This window comes from Hyperoodon ampullatus, assembly GCF_949752795.1.
Source record: "Hyperoodon ampullatus genome assembly, chromosome: 6".
NCBI lineage: Eukaryota > Metazoa > Chordata > Mammalia > Artiodactyla > Ziphiidae > Hyperoodon > Hyperoodon ampullatus.
This window is the reverse complement of record NC_136919.1, coordinates 69,438,667-69,456,020: the sequence shown is the minus strand read 5'-3', so window position 1 is coordinate 69,456,020 and position 17,354 is coordinate 69,438,667. Positions and strand designations below refer to the sequence as shown.

The 17,354-nt window shown below is 37.5% G+C and overlaps 1 protein-coding gene across 1 annotated transcript in view; it reads left to right on the top strand.

Moving 5' to 3' along the window:
- The window catches only part of KDM4C (lysine demethylase 4C), a 424,529-nt gene that overhangs the window by 279,211 nt on the left and 127,964 nt on the right, over positions 1-17,354 (top strand). Inside the window, exons 17-18 of the mRNA XM_079705780.1 lie at positions 7,195-7,250; positions 9,685-9,793. Coding sequence (XP_079561906.1) covers positions 7,195-7,250; positions 9,685-9,793 — 165 coding nt within the window. The remainder of the gene's footprint in view (positions 1-7,194; positions 7,251-9,684; positions 9,794-17,354) is intronic.

The following is a 17,354-nucleotide window of genomic DNA, read 5'->3' as shown; positions in this document are numbered from 1 at the left end:
TATAGGTGGTTGCTGAAAATTACAATTTTCATTTTTATATTATCAAAACCCACCTTCCAATAATATCATCCTACTTCATGAACAGTGTAAGAACCTTACAACAGTATAATTTGATTAACTTCCCTTCTGTTTGTGGTCTTATCTTACATTTTACTTCTGCATAGACTCCACTCCGTCTCCGTAGTATCGTTATTTTTGTGTGAAACCATCAAGTTTTTAAATGAAACTTGTATAGTCTCTCTGTCTCTCTCTTTTGCTCTCTTTGTTTGTGTGTGTGTGTTTTGAAGATATTAAAGCTTTATTTTATATTTACCCATTTTAGGTGTTCTTCATTCTTTCCTGCCACTTCATGGTTCAGGCTGGTGTCATTTTCCTTCATTCTGAAGATTTTTTTTTTAGTGGTTGTTATAGTATAGATTCATTCTCATAGATTTTTGTCTCTATGAGATTATTTTTATCTTATCTTCATTTTCAAAGGATATTTTCCTTGGAAATAGAATTTCAGGTTGCCAGCTTTTTTCTTTCAGTATTTTATGGATATTGTTCCATTGCCATTTTCCTCCAATGTTTCTGGTTGGATTTTAGATGGAATTTATACGGTTGTTTACTAAATGTGTCTTTTTTCTCTGCTTTTAAGATATGTTCTTCATATTTGGTTTTCAGAGTTTTGATTGTTAAGTATTTAGATATGCTTCCTTTGTATTCATCTGCTTGTGGTTTGCTGGGCATCTTGGATCTATGGGTTGATGTCTTTTATCAACTTTGGAAAGTTCTCTGCCTTTAACTCTTCAAATATTTCTTATCATCCATTCTTTCTTCCCTCTTCTTCTTGGACTCCAATTATACATAAATTGAATAGGTTGTTATTTTCCCTTAGAGCTCTGTTAATTCTTATAACTGCTTTTTTCCTTATATTTCCTATTCATGTCTTTAAATTAATTTAGCTTTTACTTTGCCAATTCCAGTCTGCTTTGAAATCTGTCTATTGAATTCAACATTTCTAATGTCATATTTTTTCATTTCTACCATTTTAATTTGTTTTTAAATTAAATGACTTTGCTAAAATTTTTCTGTTTCTTCACATATATTGTCTGTTCTTTTCACTAGATCCTTTAGCAATTCAAACATACTAATTTTAAACTCTCCATCTGATAATTCCAATATCTTGCCTATCTTGTGTCTGATTTTATCGATTATTTCCTTTCTTGATCATAAGTCATATCTTCTTGCTTTTTAGTGTACCTTGTGCTTTTTTTTTTTGATTGTGTGGTGGACATTTTGTCTGTAGCAAATGAAGTTAAAATTATTATTTCCAAAAAGAGTGTGCCCCTTCGTATGTCAGATTTCTAGAGTAGAAGTGAAGTCAACCTGATTGCACCTGAGTGGGGTCTGCACTTTTTTGCAGCTTTTGTTTGATTCAGTCTACTCTGATGTCAGGTGTTTTGAGGGTGGGATTAGGACTTCTGCCTTTAGCAATGTCTGTTTCTGAGACTATGGAGACTCTAGCGTTTGTCTGGTTTCCATAGCTGGATTGGCAGCTTTTAAAACTAGGAAAGATTTCTCTTTGCTTTAGAGCCCAGCTACCTGGATTTTGGGTTCCTGGAGAGTTTTCTTTTCTCTCTACTTCTTTGTCTTGCTTTTCCTACCTCAAGAGAATTATAATGACAGATCCATATTTTATTCCCTGCTAAATTACTATACCCAGCTCATCATCCGTTGACAATGTTATAGTGGTCTGGAACCACAATTAACCTTTCACATATTTAACTACTGTTCTTCTTGTATTGATTATGTGTTTATGAATTGCTTTACATTTATTAACTCATTTAGGGAAGTAGTAGTTTTTTCCTCTTTTATAGGTAAGATATCTGAGGGGTAGGGGCTAGGTAAGTAACTGACCAAAGGTCATATCACTAGTGAATGGCAGAACTGTGATTTGAACCTTGGCCATCTGTACTTTGTTAAGCACCCGGATATGGCTGGCTCACTAGTTTTACTGTTCTTCCTCTCATTTAAATTGGATTCATTTAGCCTGAGGTTTGATTGCACAGACCAACTAAAACACTGCTTTTGCCTGAAATGGTATCATTTTTGAAGGATGAAGTGGAGATAAATTTAATATCATACCAATGAGAAGTTTTATTATTAGCTAGATTAATGAAACAAATGGGAACACAGATTGTTATGTAATATATGCTGCTTGGTAACAATTTTTTATGATATGAGTTCTTTTGAGGGGATTAGTTTAAAAAATGAATTCTTAGTTACTTATAGAAATGAGGAAATGGGGACTTGGTTATGCCCTTTGTCATTATTTTCTTCATAGTATGGTTAAATACACACTGGTCTTCACCCCTTCTCAGTTGTGAGCTTTCCAGGGCAGGTACAGTTTCCTGTTTATTTTGGCTGTCTACCTTGTGCCTTGCCTCCAGAAGATGCTGGAGAAAAAAGCATGGACATGTGGTCAGGAAGGGCTGAGCCTGAACCCAGTTGCTCCTTTTGCTAGTTTGTTAGGGGTTGGAAAACTACAACCTGTGGGTCTAAGCCTGCTCACTGCCTATTTTTGTAAATAACATTGTTATAGGGATACAGCCACACCCATTTGTTTATATATTGTCCTACAATGGCAGAGTTGATTAGTTGCAGTAACTCTGTAGTTGTGCAAAGCCTAAGTTAGTGAATATTTGACCATTTACAGAAGAAGTTTGATTACCCCTGGATTGGATGATTTTAGTCAAGTAACTCAATCTCTTGCATCTTAGTTTCCTCATCTATGAAGTATGGTACTAGTTACCTAATAAGTTCATGTTAAGGAAGGGAGGTGAAGTACATGATGTTTCTGGCATGGTATCTGGAATGAATTAGGCCTTTAATATAGTCTCTGTTCTTCTGATGGAAGAATTTTTATTACTGATAACCAATTCAATGATTTAAGGTCCTGAAGGACACTATCACTTCCTACTTTCTCATTCAATTCTTTCACTGAATTTGAAGATGATCAATACTTAGTACAATTAGTATATTTGGTAGGTGCCAACCTTTCTGTATATCACATTGTATACAACCTTTCTGTATATCAATCTGTGTATCTGTATAGATTCTTAAGAAAACTTGGGCTACTTTTCAGGTAAGGGTTAATCTATTAATTTTTTTTTGTTTTCTGACAATAAAGTACTACTTAGACAAAGGAAAGAAAGGTTAAAAATTGTCCTATCTGATACTGTCTTTTACTGAGCTATGAACATAGGCACTTAGTTCAAATTAATTTACAAATGAATGACTTGACAGGTTGACATCTTTGTGTTTCTATCAGACCAGCTAGTTTCACCCATGTAAGTGATGGTGAGTTAAAAAAACTGACGTAACTGGACATGACTTTTTTCTTTCCTAGTTATTTTTTCCAAATTAAGGGAATCAAATAGAAACTATGATATATAGTATCATGTAAATCAAAATTACTTGGTCATGAATATTTTTGTACTTTACTAAGAAATTTGATTTCTCACTCAAGTAAATCATGGCAAAAATAACTCAAATCACTGTTTCTTTTTTTTTTTTGTAGAATTTTAAAGTTTTATTTCTTTGCAAAATACTTATCAAGAGTTTAAACAGTAAAACAGGAAGACACAGACCTACTTGAGAATGGACTTGAGGATATGGGGAGGGGGAAGGGTAAGCTGTGACAAAGCGAGAGACAGGCATGGACATATATACACTACCAAACGTAAGGTAGATAGATAGTGGGAAGCAGCCGCATAGCACAGGGAGATCAGCTCGGTGCTTTGAGACCGCCTGGAGGGGTGGGATAGGGAGCGTGGGAGGGAGGGAGACGCAAGAGGGAAAGGATATGGGAACAGATGTATATGTATGACTGATTCACTTTGTTATAAAGCAGAAACTAAAAAAAAAAAAAAAAAAAACCTGATAGAGGGAAAATTAAAAAAAAGAGTTTAAACAGTGCTTGCATTCTCATTGTATAACTTATTATTATTTTTTTAAATAGATCTTTATTGGAGTATAACTGCTTCACAATACTGTGTTAGTTTCTGTTGCACAACAGAGCGAATCAGCCATATGCATACACGTCCCATATCCCCTCTCTCTTGAGCCTCCCTCCCATCCTCCCTACCCGACCCCTCTAGGTCATCACAAAGCACCAAGCCGATCTCCCTGTGCTATGCTGCTGCTTCCCACCAGCCAACTATTTTACATTTGGTAGTGTATATATGTGCATGCCACTCTCACTTTACCCGTTTCTTTTTTTTTTTTTTTTTTAGTTTCTGCTTTATAACAAAGTGAATCAGTCATACATATACATCTGTTCCCCCATCCCTTCCCTCTTGCGTCTCCCTCCCTCCCACCCTCCCTATCCCACCCCTCCAGGTGGTCTTTGCCCATTTCTTAACTCCATGTTAAGTCACTGGAGCCTGAAGCTTTCTTTCCTTAGTACACCACCAATATGTGAAAATGGTCTTGGCAATTTTGTGATGCTTTGGTGATTTTCAAGATTTTCACTCTGCCCTATTTTGCCATATTTTCTCATTTATTTAACAAATTCATATGGAGGGTGCACTCTCTATTGGCTGTCGTGATAGAGAAAGAGTCACCTAACAGATATTCTCCCAGCACTCATTGAGCTAGCAGTTTAGTGAAGACAGCAGAAGGGATTCAACAAATATTAGCAAGAGTAATGAGAGGGAAGTAACTGAGCAGGGGATGAAGAGAGCCCTCTTTGAGAAATCAACATTTGGGTTGAAATGTCATGGATGTGTTCAGTTTAACGAAGAACGGAGCAGCGTGTGTCTGGTGTGTTTGGGGTCAGAGGGAAACTCATGGAAGGTGGGATTGACAGAATTCAATTGATTGGATCTAGGATGAGAGGAAAATTATGTCTTCTAGCCTGAGCTAGACTGGATGGTTGATGCCACTGCTGGGAAACTGGCTTGGGAAGAAGACATGAGCTCAGTGTTGCACGTGTATTTGAGATGCCTGTGGAGCTGTCAGTGAGACATCTCAGGAGACAGATGTTTGAGTCAGTGGCGTTTTGGGAATCAGGGTAGTAGATCAAATGCCTAGCAAACAGGTGTGGAGAGAGGAGTGAATAGGCCCTGCTACAGAAATTACAGTGTTTAAGGAGCATGAAAGAGATGCCTGTAAAGGAAGCTGAGTATCAACTAGAGATGGAGAAGGACAATGAGGAGAGTGGCGGGTCATAGAAACCACAGGGAGAAACTGTTTTAGGCACAGCTGACAATGTTGAATGCTGCTAAGAGGTCAGGCGAACCAAGGACTTGAAATATCCATTAGATTTGGTGACATGGAGGTCGCTTGTGACCCTAGAAAGAACAAGTTTCATGTTGTGACAGGCAGGAGTCTTCTCAACTCCACTTAACACCTTGAGTCTACAGATTCCACTTTAGAGGCTGTTTCCTTCTGTTATATTTGGCTCTGCAGCACATGTACCTGTTCATGATCCTAATCAGGTGCATGGAAGCGGCTTCCATGCTGCTTTGCTATATTTAATTCTGCTAACTCGTCCCTTTAGGCTTCTTCTCACTATTAGTTTAATTAATCAGACATCTAATTCTCTCAGTGTCTGCTCTTCTCACGGTCCACAGCTCTCCTTTCCTGCATTCCCACATATGTATTAACATCTTTTTATGTTAGTTTCAATGACAACATTTGACCTCCTGTTTTGTGTTCATTTTCATCCTCTCTCTGTAGAAAGTGTGTTAAATTACGGAAAAAAAATAAAATCAGTAACATTTTATGAAATTGTTATTGAATAATTTGGATATTATTGAATAATGTGAATTATTGGATTTCCCATTTTCAATATTTGGATTGTGAAATTTTCCTTTCATTGTGTGTTTCATCAAAACCAGTTCTTTCAAAGGCCGCTGGAATATGGCTTTGCAATAGAGAATGTTCTCCATCAAATTATCTTCTTGAGCTGGGCTTATAATGGATTCAAATGGATATACACAGGGCAGCTTTTGCTACTCTGAACCTTTAATAATCACCAGGGAAGTTTCAGATAGATGTGCAGAGACTTTCCAGACAAGTAAAACCATTGAACATTTCTAGTCTTTTTGCCTTTTTTGCTGCCTATTAAGAGTTCTACAGATATGTTGATCCTCCTCAGTGGTTTTGGTGGTGTTCTCAGAAAAAGAAAAGCTGTGGAGTATGACACCCCATTATTAATAGTAGATAAGTTAGAGGGATTCCCTGTAAAGCTGAGCAAAGCTGTCAAAATCAGTTAAGGGAGATCACCTTAAAGAACATATAAAGAAATTTTATATAGACAGCTTGGAGGAAATAAAAAAACACAAAATAACCTGTAACTATTGAAAAGAAACCCCAGACTATTAGTGCAGTAAATTGGGAGGACAAGCTTGAGGTTGAAAATAAAAAAATTTACTTAGGTATTTAATTAAAAATTCTAGGTCAACAAAAGGCATTGCATTACTTTCTGGCCCTGTTTTCTCGTGGACTTTTTCGTAAAATTGTAATGAGAAATGATAAAGTATGTTTGTAGTAAAGGGAGTCATCTTGGAATGAAAAGTCTGTGCCAATCTAAGACACATAGAAGTGCCAAAAATATGAACTTATGTGGGGAAGATAAAGGAAAACATTTTATGGCACTGTTTTCTGGGGCTGGAAAGCCTGGGTTTATCAGAGCAATTTTTCCCACGCTATTTGCCCATAGAAAGACCCGAGAGATAGTTTTTTGAAGAGTGTCTTTTAAAAAGAGCTTCCTTCTTATCCACATAACAGAATGAAGCCTGCCAATACCGTTTTTTAGCCATCCTGTATACAGGAGTGGATTCCCAGAACTCAAGGGAACCGAGTTGTATGTGTATTTCTCTGTTCTAGAATTTTGGTACGTATCTCTCCACCTACCAGTTTCTCTGTGTCACAGCTTTCCCCCAGCGATGGCAATTGAACATGATACTAGGATAATGATGGTTTCCCCTAGGAGATACATACACTGAGAACACTTTTGGGTGTCCCCTCACTTTCCTACCTCTCTTTTCCTCTCCCTTCTTGAACTGTTTAGAGATAGTCCTTCATGAATTTCCTGATAATTTTAATTTTAAAATAAAAAATTAGCATTTATGGGGATATTTAGATAAACAGTACTGACTTTTATTACATGGCTCTAATAATTGTGTGGTGTTTTTTCTGCCCTAGGAGTGCTGTCTCTGCAATTTGAGAGGGGGTGCTCTTAAGGAAACTAAGAACAATAAGTAAGTAGTACATTAATTGTGTTGAATTTCATCGTTTCCTTCTCTCTCTTGAGTGTTGAACCTCTGGGTGACAGTGTGCTTTACCTCTCATTGTTGTACACGTTGTTCCACAGCTTTTGCTGTTTAGGTCTGAGGTGGGGATTCTGTGCATGTCTCCAGAAACCATTACAGACAGCATGTTCACCTCTGCTGGGCAAAGGTGTTCTAAGTCAGCTTCTGTTCTGTGTCTTTGACATCATGAGGAATAACCCCTCTTTCACTAACAGAGTTTGAAGAGAGCCCATATCCTCTAGGTGCCTTTGGAATCTTTGTGTTTAATATGATGAATGCTTTCATTGTAATAAAAACAGAATATGGGGCTTCCCTGGTGGCGCAGTGGTTGAGAGTCCGTCTGCCGATGCAGGGGACACGGGTTCGTGCTCCGGTCTGGGAAGATCCCACATGCCGCGGAGCGGCTGGGCCCGTGAGCCATGGCCGTTGAGCCTGCGCGTCCGGAGCCTGTGCTCCACAACGGGAGGGGCCGCAACAGTGAGAGGCCCGCGTACCGCAAAAAAAAAAAAAAAAAAAAAAAAAACAGAATATGCCTGAAAACAGTGAAATCTGTTATCTTCAGGTAAATGCAATCAATTATAATCATACTATTAGAATAAAACCATTTACTTTTAACACCAGCAAATTAACAAGAAAGTGCGTATTCTAAAATAGAAACACAGGGAGAAAAGATTGATTTTGCAATTTAAAGGGGACAGTTGGAGAATATGAAGAGAGTCATAAGTGAACATAAGAGAAAGTCTTGTTTCTATGGCGGTTGTTGAAATATATTTTTGTGTGAATTTTATTTTTATGACCCAATTTAAATATTTAAAATTGGGCCAAAGCAAATTATAGGTTCCTATGGAAATAGAAACATGTAGAAAAGGTTTAGGTATAGGTTGTATTATGGTACTTGAGAGCCAGATCCAGCCCCAAGATATGTTTTATTTGACTGACACACCACTTTATGAATTTAATTCAAAATTTAAAAGTTGAGAGGTTTTATATAAAAATCCAGATGTTCATCTTTACTTAATAAATGATTGTGTATCTCTGTATGACAATAACAAGCTAGGATGAGAACCTGGCCTAAATGGGGCAGGTGCTCCTCGGGTTACCATGATTTACCAGTATGTGTGTATTTGGTTACATCTTGCCTGGCCCCATGGGCACTGGAGTTGGTACCCTTGGAGTAATGTCATGTCCTGTCATGTAATGATGGAGTTGGCATAATTACGTGCATGTGCATGTTTCTGATTGTTTATAAGGAAGAGTGAAGGCACTTATTCCTACATTGATAAAGTTTAGTCTAAGAAGCTGTATATTTGCTTAATTTTGGATGTTCATCTCTCACAGTCTTAGTTAATGTCATTGGCACTATGCTAAAAACCATTGACTAGTTCTAGGATGTCACACGGGTTATGCAGACTGTGAGATGACTTAGGCAGTTCCTGTAAAGACAGAGGTGACAAGAACTTCTCTTCCTTCCTTTGGGCAGGACACAAAGAAGTAGTGTTTGCTATAGAAGTATAGTATTTATTTAGATACAAAAGAATGCCCTGATGGGGTTGACACTCACCCTTTGTCCCTGTGGTCTTTAAAGGCAGGATGGAGTCTTATATTTAGGGTGAAATAATATGCTTTGACTTAAAAATAGGTTGACAAATTTGATAATTCTTTCAAAATCTCTTTAAACCTCAAGAGTCTCTATATTTATTTGAGGCATAAGATTTATGAGAGACTTAACAGTGTTAATGAGGACGTTGTCATTTTTCTGGAGTAATTCAGAATTTGAAAGGAGATATTCTAGGTTTTTAGTTGGAAACGAGGGAACAAGCTAAATTTCATTTCTCCTTATCTCTTGGTTCCTTTGATTGTAGTAGGATTGCAATAAGAAACAATTTAATTAAAGACTTAATCAGTATTAATTCTGTTAGAAAACTTTTGCTATTTGTTCTAGTTTGCTTCATGATATTCGTATTATGTAAAAAAGATTATGTGGTGTGCCCAGTTTATACCTTTTATCAATTGAACTAATCTTTTGCCACATACTAATTATAATTAGCTTAAGTACATTAAACACCTCTATATTTCAGTATCAAATGAAATAGCAGACCTACATTTCAGTATTTTGCAGGTCACGTGTAGAAAAATATAATGATAGGATTCTTTGGTTTTCACCTAGTTCTTCATGTCACAGTGGTGGGCAGGTGTGGTACTGAATCTATCCAGGTATCATCCAGTAGGTTTTAAATTCAAAGAGTCTGTGATAGATATAGGCTTTGGGCTTTCTTTCTCATCTGTGTGTTTCCCATCCGAGAGAATTGCCATCCTCTGGTTGAAGTTTGGGATACATAAGTTTAGGGAACGGTTGATTACATTTATGTCTCCTTTCCTGTAGGTGGGCCCATGTCATGTGTGCTGTTGCGATCCCAGAAGTCCGATTCACTAATGTTCCAGAAAGGACACAGATAGATGTAGGCAGAATACCTTTACAGAGGTTAAAACTGGTGAGTGGCAAAGCTTCTTTTTTTTTTTCCCTCATAAATTAGTGTTAATTTCAAGTTCCGAATATTTCTATTTATGCATGCACTCCAAGGTAATTTTTTTCTTAGCCTCATTGTTTCATTCTACCTTTTTTTTCCTTTAGCCTAAATTTACTCATCTGTATGCACTTTTTTCCTGTTATATTTTAAGTCTGCCTATAACTTTCTTCAGCTTCTGTTTTCAGTGAGGCAAAGGAATACTGCATTTCCTGGATTAATGTGAATTTTCAAACTATAGGCTATCCGGTGAAGTTTGTTAGAACTGACCCGAGCTATCCAACTATGTCTTATTTGAATTGCTTAGTTTTTCTCTCTCTTGCCTCTTTTTGGTTGGCCTTGACTTGGCAAAACGCATCTAACCTATTTTGTCATCTCTTCACCAAGAAGAGACTTGCAGAGAAATGCAAAAACTTTAATTATTCCCAAGGGATTTCCCCACAAATAGAGACAAGTCATTTAATTTGCCAAACTCTCTGGCTGGTTATTTTCCATTGTTTCTCTTTGTTAAGAGAGTATTTTTTTCATTGAAAAGTTAGGCCTTTAACATCCTCAACATTGATGTAACCTTGGAGTTCTGTTAAATTGTGAGCCAACAGGTCATTAGCTTAGGCCCTTATATTTCATAGTTAATGAGAATTTTCCCTAAAGTTAAATTGTCTGACCTTAAAATACTGAAGCCTGTCTTACAAGTGGACTTAATACCCTACAGTTTCTTCAGTCCTTGTTACGTCTAACTTGGGGTCTTTCCACTATTTCAGAGGCTGAGCTGTAACTCTCTACTTGAGTGTTACTTGCTTTGTTATTAGTCGTCTCTCTCCCACTGGGGAGCTGGGTGTTTTGTCTCTGGACTTCTGTCTCAGGAACTTAGAATCTATTCTGCTGTCTTTCAGTGAACACTGTTATTTTCCACTATAGCTCCATCAGAAATTTCACATAGCTAGAAAATACGTGGCCCTTTATGGGCCTGATGACTGCTGTTGGCAGATATGAGTGGTGGGATCAAGGATGCTCAGGGTGTGGTAACAGAAGTTTTATGAATGAGATGGAAATGATTGGGCCATTTCAATGGCCCCTTAAAGCTCATAGTGACTATCAGAAGAGAGTAAGGTTGTTCAGCTCATGGACTTCTGTAGGAAAAAGTTTGAAATCTTATATCTTGTTCACCAGTTTAAAAAAGAAAACAAACACTGACACGAGAGAGAGGCAGAAGTCATCTTCCATGACTCTTCAGACTGCTCTTTCTACTTGCTTTCAAGAAATCTCATGTTTAGCCTTTATTTTGCCCTTTCTTTCGTTTTACTGTGCTGTTACTTTGTTTATAAGTGCATTCTGAGTGCAAAAACCGTAACACCCAAAAGGGTGAAAAGTTGTGTAAAAATTGGTGCAGAAAGAAGAAAAAAGAATGAATACAATAAACCTTATATCACATTACATTTTATGCACAAACTGCTTTTCAACTATTGCTGTTTACTTATATAAACTTGTTTTCATTATTCAGTTGATACATATTCTATCTGTGAATATTGTTTGGGCCTTTATGATTGGAACAAAATGCATTAGTTTTTTCCATTAAAACTAATAAAAATATTTTTCATTGGGGGAAAAAAAAACACCAAAAAGAAACAAAAACATTTGCCAGAATTAGGACTGTAGGGCAGGTTATAAAGAAAAATGTTGAGTTCATGACATGCTACAACCTTTAATGCTTAGTGTGACAAATACTAACAAATGTCTTACATTTTAATATTTTTCTGATTTACAAGTAATATATATTTGCAAAAATTCAAACATTACATTTAACAACCACCTTTGGTTCTCTCTTCTGAAAGATGATTTCTGTTATCAGTTGAATGCCCCTTGGAATAGTGGTCATTGCTCTCGATGCTTCCCTGTAAGGACCTATGTACTGGCTTCTCTTGTCCACGAATGCTTCCTTAGTGATCTGCCGTCCCTCACACCAGTCTCAAAGGGGTTTTAAGGGAACAGCAGGGAGGGGCAGCATGGATCATTTCCGTGCCAGTCAGCAAATTGTATTTGCTGTATTTCAGAAATCTGAAATCTGATGGTTGCATCCGAAAGTGGTAAAAGGTTGCCACCTTGATTGTGTATGTTACATATTCTTTATAGAAGGTTTTCCGTCCTTAAACAATTGGCACCTTTAAAAGAATGTGTCTTGACTGAACTTCAGATCACCTAAACTCTATTTCAGATGATAATGGAGAGCTCTTTATTGACATACAGATATTCATGACACATATTTGAGTGAAAACAGCAGGCTGTAGATCAGATTTTTTTCTGTTTTTAATATAATTTTATACGCATGGCGAGTTTTTTGGAATGATGTTTATCAGAATGCTCAAAGTGGTTATCTTAAGTGGGAAAATACAAGGGGAAACTTCATTTTGGGAGGGAAAAAAAAATCACTCAAAAATACTGTGATAGTTTGAAAGGGGACAATGGCCAGAAAGAAGCTTGGGTGACTTTTTCACCAGAAATCCTCAAGAAAGCACCATGACTCTGTTACATCTCCTGTAGTATGACGTCTGTGCCTCAGCCTTGCTCACTGTCTCTTGGTGATTGGACTCAGGCTGGCTTTGAATAACAGAATTTATAAATGATCACTTGTGTGTGGGGTGGGTGGAATGCACCTTTCCAGGGAATAGGATGCTCTGCCCTGAACATATAATCAAGTGTTCCTAACACCAGCATTCTTTTGAAGTTTAATTAAGCTAATAAGTGCACATCCAGCTAGAAGTCAGAGCAGTAGTTTTGTGGTATTTCATCCAGGCCAACCTAAGTCTAGATGGATTACTTTACTATGTCTATTTAGTGGATGTATGTGTGTCTCCTAGTGTCAGTTTCAGTCTTTTTTCTGGAGCTGTAGCCAACTCTTTTCTGGATGCTAGGTTGTTCACCCACCTACTTATTTACACAGATATGGGGGGAGAATATAAGAATTAGATGTCAGTGTCAATGTATTTCACCAAACAGTTATTACCTTACCCTGCCAAATACTTAGTGTACATTTTTGAGTAAGACATTGTTCCTGTCTTCTAGCATCTTATAGTCTAGGCTGGGCTTTCTCAACTTTGGCCCTCTTGACCTTTTAGACAAGTTAATTGTTTGTTGTGGGTGACTGTCACTTGTATCATAGATTCCAGCATCCCTGACCAAACAGGCGATACCAAGGTATAAATTTCTAGGTATACTAGGTATAAATACTAGTTATAAGATAAGCACTAGGGCTGTAATGACAACGTCATGACTATAGCTGAGACTGCTGGGGGATATGTAGGAAAGTTCCCAAGAGAGCAAATCCTATGAGTTCTCATCAGAAGGGTAACTTATTTTCCTTTTTTTATTTCTTTTTGTTGTATCTATATGAGAAGATGGATGTTAGCTGGACATACAGTGGTAATCATTTCACAATATGTGTAAATCAAACCATCATGCTCTATGCCTTAAACTTATACAGTGATGCATGTCAATTATTTCGCAATAAAACTGGACAAAAGTAGCCAATGCCAGATATCCCTTGGGGGGTAAAATCACCCCCATTTGAGAACCCACTGGTCTACAGGGAAGACATAAACATAAGGAGAAAATTTTCATTTTTGTCATTTTCATAAAGAGAATATCTTGGTTGAAAGAAGTAAGTTAGAGACTGAGAGAATGGAAGTTCTTAATTGCTTTTAAAAACATTCCTAGGGATTTTTTTTTGGCAAATTGTTTGAATTTCTTATTTGTGAATAAAGCAATAAAATTTGGCAACTTACGTATATATTTGCTACTGTACAGTTATTAATTTTATACTCTGATTTAGTATTTTAACATTACCTGTTTTTATAGAAATTGAACAACCTTGATTACTAATCAAGTATCATGAAGATTTACAGTTCTGTAATGTGTGTGTATGTGTACACGTGTGGTAGTTACTGAGTAAATATTCATGAAATGAATAAAAGGCAGCAAATTGTTACTTATTATTTGTGCTTCTGTCTTAAAATTATTGTGGCTGGAGGGTTTGATCAGACAATACCAAATGACTTTTTTTTTTTTTTTTTAAGACAAAACCCTTTAAAGGTCACAGTGGTAAATTCATGCACATCTCTGTGCGTGCAGCTTTAAAGCAAGGCATTAGTTACCTTATCTGCATCATGGGGGACCATGTGATTAGGCCATAGAGCCTAGCAGTAATTTGGAGAGCCTCTGAACACCCATGCAGCCCTTGCCCTGTTGTCTGAGAGTTCTGATCTTGGAACCTCTGGTCAGTTGGGGATTGAAAACTGGAGTGACCTGACTGAAGCAGCAGCAAGGGAAATCTGAGCCTCTCTCCAGTGCCCACCAGGTGGTGCTGCTATACCAGTTTCTCATCCAGTTGCCCTTAAATCACCTCCTTCAGCAAGTGCCTAATCGGAGCCTGGCCCCAACGGTAGAGGGTGTATGTGTGTGAGATGTGATGCATACTGGGTTGCTCTAGCCCAAGGGATGACAGCAGAGCAGAAAGTGCTGCTTGCTGCTGTGCATTCAAAGTGCTGAATTCCAGAGGGCAGTTTTTTTTTTAGTTCAGGTTTTGATTTAGCCATATAAAAAAGAGCTGCTTTCCCTTGGGGCAAGTTAGTGTTTTTCTGTATAAGTAATAAGCAACACTAGTAAAAGCTAGTAACTGCAAGAGTCTTAAAGAACAGCTTATGGCAAACATGAGTTTAAAATGTCTTCTGAAGTATGAAAGCTGTATATAAAAAATGCTTATTATTACTAGCAGTCTTTCTAGAATATGGAATACTGGAGTTTATGCAGAGGTATTTGAATATTTTGGTAATATTGTTGTTAGCCTTTTATTTATTCATAGGTTCAACTTGCAGCTTTTGAAATACTCCTCTGTGCAATTATTTGTGTAGGAAGATTTTTGTAGAGGATGTAAGAAAGGATTTGTTTGCTTTAGCAGATTTTTCCTCTTATAATGACCATTGAAAAAAAGAGACAGCAAATGGAAAACAACTCTTTCAGTGCTCTTCATTGTTGATCCTAAAATAGTGCTTTGTGAAGAACCTTTATCTCATCCAGCCACCTTGTTTGCTATTATCATAGGTGTGGCCTCTACTCATCAGATAGTTAAATGGACATCAATGATGGCACTGGAGTTATTTTCAAGACATTGTATTTTATTTTATTTATGTGGCTGTTAATTTAAAATACTTTAATAAAATTTATTATTTTTAAACTAAACAAAATACTGCAAAAGTATATTTGGCTATAGTGGTATTTATCCAATTAGTTTGTTCTTTTCTTTCTTTAACAATATTTTGCTTTTGTGTAGAATAATTATCTCTGGGGTTAATAAAATAATTTCTGCTCCATCTTAAAAATGCTAGAGGTTGCTATCTAAAAGCACCAGGTAGACTTCCCTGGTGGCACAGTGGTTAAGAATCCACCTGCCAATGCAGGGGACATGGGTTCGAGCCCTGGTCCGGGAAGATTCCACATGCCATGGAGCAGCTAAGCCCACGAGCCACAACTGAGCCTGCGTGCCACAACTACTGAATCCCACATGCCTAGAGCCCCTGCTGTGCAACAAGAGAAGCCACCACAATGAGAAGCCTGCGCACCGCAATGAAGAGTAGCCCCCGCTCGCCGCAACTAGAGAAAGCCTGTGCACAGCAATGAAGACGCAACACAGCCAAAAAATAAATTAATTAATTAAAAAAAATAAAAGCACCAGGTTATTAAGCAGAACCATCCTTTAACAGGAAGGAAATGGCTGAAAGTTACCTGAATAGGCTATGTATCCAAAGCCATGTTCAAAAGGGAGAACCATTTTCTCTGTCAGTTTAAGCATTCTTCTGATTATTAATGCAGGTTTTAGATTACCTAGTATTTTTCTTACCTACTCATTTAGAATGAATTTCTTTGCTTCTGAATGACTTTTCAGTTTGGGAAACATTGTACCTGTGGCGAGCCCTGTCATCCCCATGTCCTCTGGTACCTTCTCCGCTCATCCAGAGAACCATCAGAGCTTTGACACCTGGTAGGAAAAAGAATGAGGAGGACACCGGGGACATCTCCTACTCCCCACTTGAGTGGTGTGCTCAGGGATAGCCAGTCTTGGGGCTTGTTTGAAATCACAGATTATTGGTATGCCTGAGAACAAAAAGAAAAAATTGCCCCCATGTGGTATAGATATTAAAATGTACTCAATCATTTCCTTTTCTTATTTCTTTCTGTCTTGTTTTCTCTACTAATATGATTGGTTGGTCATGGTCATAATTGAATCTCTGGAAGAGAAACAAAATTGTGCAAAAATGATAACAGCAAAAAAGGAAGTAGAGAGATATAAAACACACATGAAATTAGAATGTCTTAAAAAGTTTTTTTTGTAATAGAAAAGAAGACAGCAAAAACTTTCAGGAAGAATTAAAACAGGAATTTTGAGAGGACAATGCTTTTATAATATGATCACACAGAAGACAGCAGTATCGTCAGGAAGCAGATCACCAGTCTTTAGATCTGATTATAAAGTTTAAGAGAAGAACATTAAAAAAAAAACAGAAAAAGGAGTAAATCAGCATGAAATTCTGGTATTTGTTAGATATTTAGCCATGAATGTCTATTACATACATTCATCACTTCTTGAAGATTAAATTAATTAAATATCTATGGAATTTATAGGAATGAAACAACAAGGCAAGTTTGTGGATTATAAGAAATCTTGGAAAATTGCAGCAGACCCAAAATGCAGCCATTAGTTAAAATAGTTTTCCCTTTTGGAGAGAAAGTTCTCAAATAGAAGTGTTGTGAGAATATTTACATATTAAACTGCACATGTCAAAGCAAATGACGTCTATCTTGCTTGCTGTCAGTGCATAAAGAACTTGGTGGTGTTCGTTGACCACACACCTTCCTCACAGTGTCATGGAGGGTACCTCTGATTTCTATGCCTGCAGACATTCCTAGGATTTTACAATTTGAAATCCTATTTCTGCAACAAGATAGTGGGAGAAATTTTTTTTTTTTTTTTTTTTAGATGTTGAGTGTAGGAGTTTATTAATTAATTTATTTATTTTTGCTGTGTTGGGTCTTCGTTTCTGGGCGAGGGCTTTCTCTAGTTGTGGCAAGCGGGGGCCACTCTTCATCGCGGTATGCGGGCCTCTCACTATCACGGCCTCTCTTGTTGCGGAGCACAGGCTCCAGACACGCAGGCTCAGTAGTTGTGGCTCACGGGCCTAGTTGCTCCGTGGCATGTGGGATCCTCCCAGACCAGGGCTCGAACCCGTGTCCCCTGCATTAGCAGGCAGATTCTCAACCACTGCGCCACCAGGGAAGCCCGAGAAATGATTTTTGAAATAGCCGAAGTTGCCCCCAGGCATTTGATGACCTCCGATTTGTATTTGACAAGTGAACCAAGCACAGGCACAAGTGTTCTCCGAGAGAAGAACATTATTTTGAAAAGGAATTTACACTGCTATGATGACTGAGCTACAAGCCTTTCAGTACCTGGCTGAGGCCAACTATTCTGCTTAGAAGC